This window comes from Pediculus humanus, genomic scaffold (assembly GCF_000006295.1).
Source record: "Pediculus humanus corporis 1103172107562 genomic scaffold, whole genome shotgun sequence".
In the NCBI taxonomy this organism is placed as follows: Eukaryota; Metazoa; Arthropoda; class Insecta; order Psocodea; family Pediculidae; genus Pediculus; species Pediculus humanus.
Genome location: NW_002987177.1, coordinates 145147 through 152546, shown reverse-complemented (window position 1 = coordinate 152546; position 7400 = coordinate 145147). Strand labels below are relative to the sequence as shown.

Below are 7400 nucleotides of genomic sequence, written 5' to 3'. Positions count from 1 at the left end.
CAGGTACGGCAGGTACGCGGTTTTTAAACGTGCGTATTTGGAAAAAAAAATTTTTTTTGTGTTGCTTTAACGTAATCTTAAATATGCATCGAAATATATATATATATATATATATATATATATATATATATAAAACTAAAAAATGAAATAATTTAAAATGAGGAGAAATAATAATAATAATAATAATAATGATGATAATAATAATAATGATGATGATGATGATGATGATGATGATAAGGAATTACCCATTTTTTAACGAAAAAAAAAAAAACTTTTGACCCCAAACGTTGTTTAGCTTATACCACCAAATTCATGTGCAACGCATTCAAATGACATATAAAAAACAAAGAAAATATGAAAAATTTCGAGTTTACGTTTTTCCAACACGTGCGTCGTCGGCCATTTTGATTTTATATCAAAATCCGCTCTGTAATTTATTTAAAATATTTTTCCGTCAATCGTTCGACTATTAATTAATAATAAAAGAAAAATTTAATAACAAAGGTTGGAATATATATATACATAAAACAGGTTATTTAATAGTTTTTATGTATTTATACTAATTAAAAATAAAAAAAATTTAAAATTTTTCCATTACGCAAGAAAAATATAAATGGGTGCAGTTTTTGTTTTTGTTTTTTTTTTTTTTTTTCTCCAATATGGCGACGCACGATTACGTAATGATGACGACTTAATCAGATTTAATAAATTATTATTATTATTATTATTATTGATGTTACCGAAAAGAATTCGCGAGATTATTGGAAAATAATTTTCGAAAAAATTTGTAAACGGATTTGAGATTTTTATAAACGTTCGTTACGTATATTTGATATATAAAAAAAAAAAACGATAATAATAATAATAATAATAATAATAATAATAATAATAATAACAACAACAACAATAATAATGTTTATGGATGATTAGGATTCTTTAAAACTAGGATTATCTTTACCTTTTTCAACATCTTTATCGAATTCTCCTTTGCACTCGTTACATTTATTTAAATCTAATGAATTTTTTTTGTAATTTGTTTTATTATTATTATTATTATTATTGGGAAAAGGTAAAATTTTAATTTTCCGAAAAAAAAATCGATCCAAATTAACGAAAGGATATTCTAAAAGGAGTGCTAATGGTATGGCTAATAAAAATGATAAACAAAAATCTCCAAAGAACGTATGTACCTGTTTAAAGAAAAGAAAATTTTTTTCAATAATAATGATGATAAAATCGGAAAAGAAAAGAAAATTTTTTTCGATAAAAACTCACCGCATCGAATTTTCTTACGTATTGATTAACTCTCGTTGAAAATAAACGAATATATTGTAAAGTCATGTGAAGTAAAAAATTACAATAGGCTAATTTGGCAAGAGGTTGGAAAATTTCTAAGGATAAAAAGTGATTTATCGGACCTGAAAATGAATTCAAAGTGAAATAATCGTCGTCGTAAAAATGGGAAAATTTTAATTTAATAGGAACGCGTACCTCCGTAACCGCTCACGCAAGCGATGACAATCCAGGATAATCCTAAAGCCCAACCGACTCTGTGAAATGCCAAATACAACGAACCTTCCAATGGTGTGTGATCGTAGAAATAAAATCGTATGACTCCAAAAAGGCTTCCGCCGCATAAACCGAATGCTATGATCCAACCCAAAAATGCTACCAACTGAAAAAAAAAAAAAAAAATGGTTGAAAGGAAGTAAGGAAGGAAGGGATTTTCATTTGGGGAAAAACCTTTTGGATTAATACCATCGACATTTTAATACGGATTTTTTTAGCTTGTATACCACAAATAACATAACCCGTTGCTATTCCTATGAAATATGGAGCCATCCTCGTCTGCAGTGCGATATAATCATCTCTAAATTGTGTCAAAACTGTGGTCGTGAAACCCAAGCTGAAAATTTATTCATTTTTATAATTAATGATAAAGTATTTGTGCTTCTCGTGATAAAAAAAAATTTAACCTCAAGCTGGGTTGAAGTTTGTTGACGTAAGCAATCGTGAAATTTGTTATAGAAGACGCCAAAATGATTAAAATTAAAAAAAAAGGAGCGAAAGACGGCCATATTAGAAGTGGATAAAGTATAAAGGGCGATATCCAAAACATTTGCATGTCGGCTGATAGATACCAACTTTGTCCGAGACACTGAAAATTTTTTTAAAAAAAATTATTCGATTATTCCAAATGGAGTCGTGAGGTTTTTTTTTCTATTTACCAAAGCTTCCGGTTGAATGTAATTTTGTACGTATAAAATGGCAGGCCACCAACTACTCCTGCAATCGTTTTCGACTTTATCCATGCTCCTGTTCCAAAATGGACCATTTGCCAAACGGCTCACGATGGTCGATTGAAGGAAAATCATAAATGCAAATGCTGGAGTGACTCTATACGGATGACGTCATACATTAATCTCTCTTTTCCTGTTGTTTTGTTAATAATAAAATTTATTATTTACCTTATGTATCTGTGAATGTAAGCAACGAGAACATCAAAATTTCCCTTCGTGGAAATATCTCTGAAAAAAACTAAACAAGCCAAACAACCGCTTAAAAAGAAAAAACTATCTACTGCCACGTAAGCATTATTAATCAAAACTAATGATTCGTCGGTGAAATACTAGAAAAAAAAAAAGCAGAAAATTAATTTTTTGTCATAATGGCGACGGTTATTCCCTAATTTTTTGTCATTTTTCACAACACCTTTGGCATATCGGCAAAATTGATTGGAAATGAAAAAAGATAAGTTATAAAACTGTGACCTAATATGACCCAACTTATTGAAAAAAATCTTATTCCGAAAATACATTTTAATTCGTTTCCAACTTTCGAAGTTCCAAAAAGTGATTTTCCATTTTTATAAATTGAAAAACTTGCGAGAAATAAATTTGAATTTTCTGGAAAAGAAAAAAGAAAATTTTTATTTTTTATTTTTTTTGTTAGGCGTAATTGAAAAAATTATTTACAATCATCGAATTTCCTCACCATTTTTATATGTAAATTTATGTACGAGATCGTAAATTGTACTTATGGCGGCTAAAGAAAGTAATACGCCAATCACGATCCTGAAAATTATTAAAACCAATAAAAAAAAAAAAGGAAAAAAGGAAACAATTTTTAAAAAGTATTGACGTAGTTTGACAAAACAAAAACAAAAAAAAACCGGCTTAAAGTCAATTTTTTTTTTTTTTTTATACGAATGACGCATTTAAACAAATTATATCACATAAAAAAAATAATAATAATAATAATTAGGTATACAAGTGAAAAAAAAAAAAAACCTTGAAAGTATGTGGTGGTGGTATCAAGGTTGAACTGGACAAATACCAAGTTGAGTATATAAAAGTCGATGAAAATAATTTTATTAAAAATTTAAATTTAAATTTCGTTCTAAAAAAAAGTCGTTAAAAGCCGTTAAAAGCCGTTAAAAGTCGTTAAAAGTCGTTAAAAGTCGTTAAAAAAGTCGTTACTTCAAGAATAAAAAATAAAAAAATTTTCAATTTTCGTAAACGCATGGGCGATATGGGGGATTTCGAAAAAATTGTTACTTACACGGCTATCCAATCTTCATATCTAAAACCACGATATTCATCCGTCGAACAATCATTTTCCGTTAATTCGTGAAATTGTAAAAAATCGATGAAATTTAAATTATTAAGAATTTCATTGACATCTTTCGGAGTGCAAGTCGATGGCACGCAAATCCCATAAAAATAAGTTAAACTCATTTGTAATTCTTCCGCCTGTGGAAAAAACAAATTTTTTCCCATAAATTTCTAACGTACGTGGTGGATCACGTGGTTTTTCTTAAACCGGAAACGGATACGTAAAACCGGATGTATTTGGTTTGTTTACAGAAATAAAAAAAAGGAACTTTGAACTATTATTATTATTATTATCTTTTAACGATCGATCATGTGTCGATTAAATAAATTTATCAGTGAAATCCCCCCCCCACACACACCGTTCCCTCTCCCTCTCCCTTCACCCCTTCCCCTTAAAAAACGAACAAAACGTCGTAAATTAATTAATAATAAATTTTTTTTGTTGTTTTTTAGGGAAAATGATCGGGGAAATTTTTTCTTATTTACTTTTATGATGGCTTGACTGTCGTTGAGTTTCAATCCGACAGGTATCAAACAATGTTTTCCTTTGAAATTTTCCACTTTCGGATGTCTTACGGCAACGCATTCGTCAAAATGTCCAGGTACGTGCATTCTACCCATAAAAATACCATCCATTATTTTCGTTATGGAATCCATCACTTGAAATAATAATAATAATTAATTTGACGAGGGTCGTTACGACAGAATCATCCATTGGGGGGGGGGAAGGGGGTGGAAATAATAATAATAATAATAACTTACTTTGTAAAGCCCAAGCGTCACCTTTTGACAAATCATCGAACCACATTTCAAAATGTTTTCCACACAACTCACTCAACCTTCCTGATTTTAATAAATCTTTAAACGTTTCGGATTTGAAATAATTTTCCACGTTGAATGATTTTATCGCGGGGTAGACATTTTGAATTTTTTCACATCGCGATAAATTAATTAAAAACGTTAACGTTACGATCCATAATGACGATGATAATTTCGCCATATTGAATTGCGCGTTTTAAATCCCCAGTGGGGTGGGATTTAAAAAAAAAAAAAAAAAACAAATTTTTTTAAAACCGTTATAAAAAAAAAATCAACTACTAACTAATGGTGGTGATCGATGTGATGAGTACGACGTGATTTACAAAAAAAAAAAATCATTTTAATCTCATCATTGAAATCTTATATTGATGATAACAAATTTTTTTTTATTTTTTGTTTATTGAATTTGATAAAGGGTCATTTTATTTATTTCAATGTTAAAAAAAAAAAAAATTTGGCATAGTTTTCTTATGTCTCATACATTTAATCTTAAGCTTTTGTTACACACATATATAAATTTTGTTCAGGCTGAACTGTTCAGACAAAAGGTTTTTATGGGTCCCACTCATTCATTTCTTCTTACCATTTTTTTTTTTTTTTTTTTTTTGTTAAGGTTGATATCATCTGATCAAAAGACAGGATATATTATCGTATATAACAAAGAAAACGTCACAATCGCATCCCTTAAGGAAAAAGGGGGGGGAAGGGGAGGGAAACTTTTTTTTCTAATGCTATGATTTAATATCTTGAAGGTTTTAAAAGGAAAAATAATTTTCCCCCCCCTACTGTTTACAAACAAACAATTTTTTTAAATTTCAAACCCATAAATTTTATTATTAATGTGAATTATGTAGTAGTAGTAATAATAATAATGATAATAATAATGATAATGAAATTTTAATTTAATTAATAAAATAAATAATAAATATTGTTAAGAGAATTTACGGTTGTTGTTATTTTTTCCCCACGTGTTTTTAAACGTGTTTTAATTAAAATGGTATGTTATTTATATTATTAATTAACGTATTTATTAACGTATTTATTAATAAAACTATTAAAATAATAATAATAATTAAAAGTTTATTTATTTATTTATTAAAAGTTATAATTTAGAATATATATGTTGGGTGAAAAGTATTAGGAACATTTATTAATTTGAGAAACGGTTTTTTTTAATTTTTAATAATAATAATAATAATAATAATAATAATAATAAACAGATAAATAAATAAATCAAAAAGAATTTATTAATATAAATATATATATAAATATATTTAATCGAATTAGTTAAATGGGAAAAAAAAGTTTTGTAAAATTGTAAAATATGGATTGGCAACACTGTTTTTCGAGTGTCAATTCTTAAATACGGACGGGGATTATATTCCGGGAGTATTTATATATATTTATATATATATATATATATATTTTACACGCGTAGAAATATTTTTTTTTTTTTTAAATAAAAATAATTTTATATGTTTTTTTTTTTTTATTACGTAAATTAAAATTTTTTTTTTATTTTCGTCTCTCATGAATTAATAATAATACGTATAAAAGGTAATAATAATAATAATAATAATGAACACCTCGTTTGATTTTTAATTGTAATATGTTTATCACGATCTATTTATAAACATAAAGTAGAAAAATTGGCATCTTTGGCCTGATGAGTTTAATTTTTTTTTTTTGTAAGAAATTAAATATATTTTTTGTATGGAAAATGAGTTTTCAATAAAATAATATTCGTGTAAACAAATTAACTTTTGATAGTAGGAAAATAATTTTTTACCTCATACAGGCAAGGATGAGTTCTCAGCAAAGCCCTGCTAATTTACAACAGTCGGTTGAAGCGGAAAAAGTTTACCAGTGGATAATAGAATTAACACATCCTGATACGAGGGAAAACGCATTATCAGAATTAAGTAAAAAAAGAGAAGTGGTACCTGATTTGGCACCCATGTTATGGCATTCGTTTGGTACTACGGCTGCACTTTTGCAAGAAATAGTTAATATATATCCAGCGATAAATCCTCCAACGTTGAATGCACATCAAAGCAATAGAGTTTGCAATGCATTAGCTTTATTACAGTGCGTTGCTTCACATCCTGAAACTAGGTCAGCATTTTTACAAGCTCACATACCTTTGTATTTATATCCATTTTTACATACTGTGAGCAAAACGAGACCTTTCGAATATTTAAGGCTAACAAGTTTAGGTGTTATCGGAGCATTAGTTAAGGTAAAATAAAACACTCAAAAACAAATATAAAATTTAACTTCTTCTCTTTTGTATGTTTGATTAAAATGTAATTTTTTTTATATTTACAGACTGATGAACAAGAAGTTATTACATTTTTACTTACTACTGAAATAATTCCGCTTTGCCTTAGAATAATGGAAAGCGGATCAGAGCTTTCAAAGACTGTTGCTACATTTATCTTACAAAAAATTTTATTAGATGACAGTGGACTGTGTTATATTTGCCAGACATATGATAGGTATACATTTTTTTTCTATTTGATTCGAAATTGATGTGAATACATTACGATTTTTTTTAAAATGAAATTTTTGTTTTAGGTTTTCACATGTTGCAATGATATTAGGTAAAATGGTATTGTCACTTGCTAAAGAACCATCTGCTAGACTTTTAAAACATGTTGTTAGATGTTATCTGAGACTTTCAGACAATCCAAGGTATCATTATTTTTAAAAAAAAAAAAAATTTATTTAAATTAAACGATTATTGTTAATACGATTTCTTTTATGTGCAGAGCAAGAGAAGCTCTTAGACAATGTTTGCCTGATCAACTCAGAGATGCGACATTTGCCGATTGTTTACAAGATGACAAATCTACGACTCATTGGTTGACACAATTGTTGAAAAATTTAGAACCTGGTACTGGACAAGCTGTTACTGGATCTGATCCAAGAGCTGTTGGAATTTCTCCATTACTTCAGGCTCAATGA

At 27.9% G+C, this 7400-nt stretch overlaps 2 protein-coding genes across 2 annotated transcripts; one reads left to right on the top strand and one right to left on the bottom strand.

The window, feature by feature from the left end:
* Positions 1–926: 926 nt before the first annotated feature.
* On the bottom strand, positions 927–4614 carry Phum_PHUM216760 (uncharacterized protein; the record flags this gene model as incomplete). The annotated part of the gene is made up of 12 exons (XM_002425662.1): positions 927–1190; positions 1276–1418; positions 1492–1675; positions 1759–1906; positions 1977–2158; positions 2229–2397; positions 2469–2629; positions 2713–2906; positions 2995–3074; positions 3562–3752; positions 4101–4273; positions 4377–4614. The coding sequence occupies 12 exons, from the start codon at positions 4612–4614 to the stop codon at positions 927–929; spliced, it is 2127 nt and encodes a 708-aa protein (XP_002425707.1).
* A 1623-nt stretch (positions 4615–6237) lies between these two features.
* Positions 6238–7400, top strand: Phum_PHUM216750 (Cell differentiation protein rcd1, putative; the record flags this gene model as incomplete). The annotated part of the gene is made up of 4 exons (XM_002425661.1): positions 6238–6672; positions 6762–6931; positions 7011–7127; positions 7205–7400. 4 exons carry the CDS (start codon positions 6238–6240, stop codon positions 7398–7400), a joined length of 918 nt encoding a protein of 305 aa, XP_002425706.1.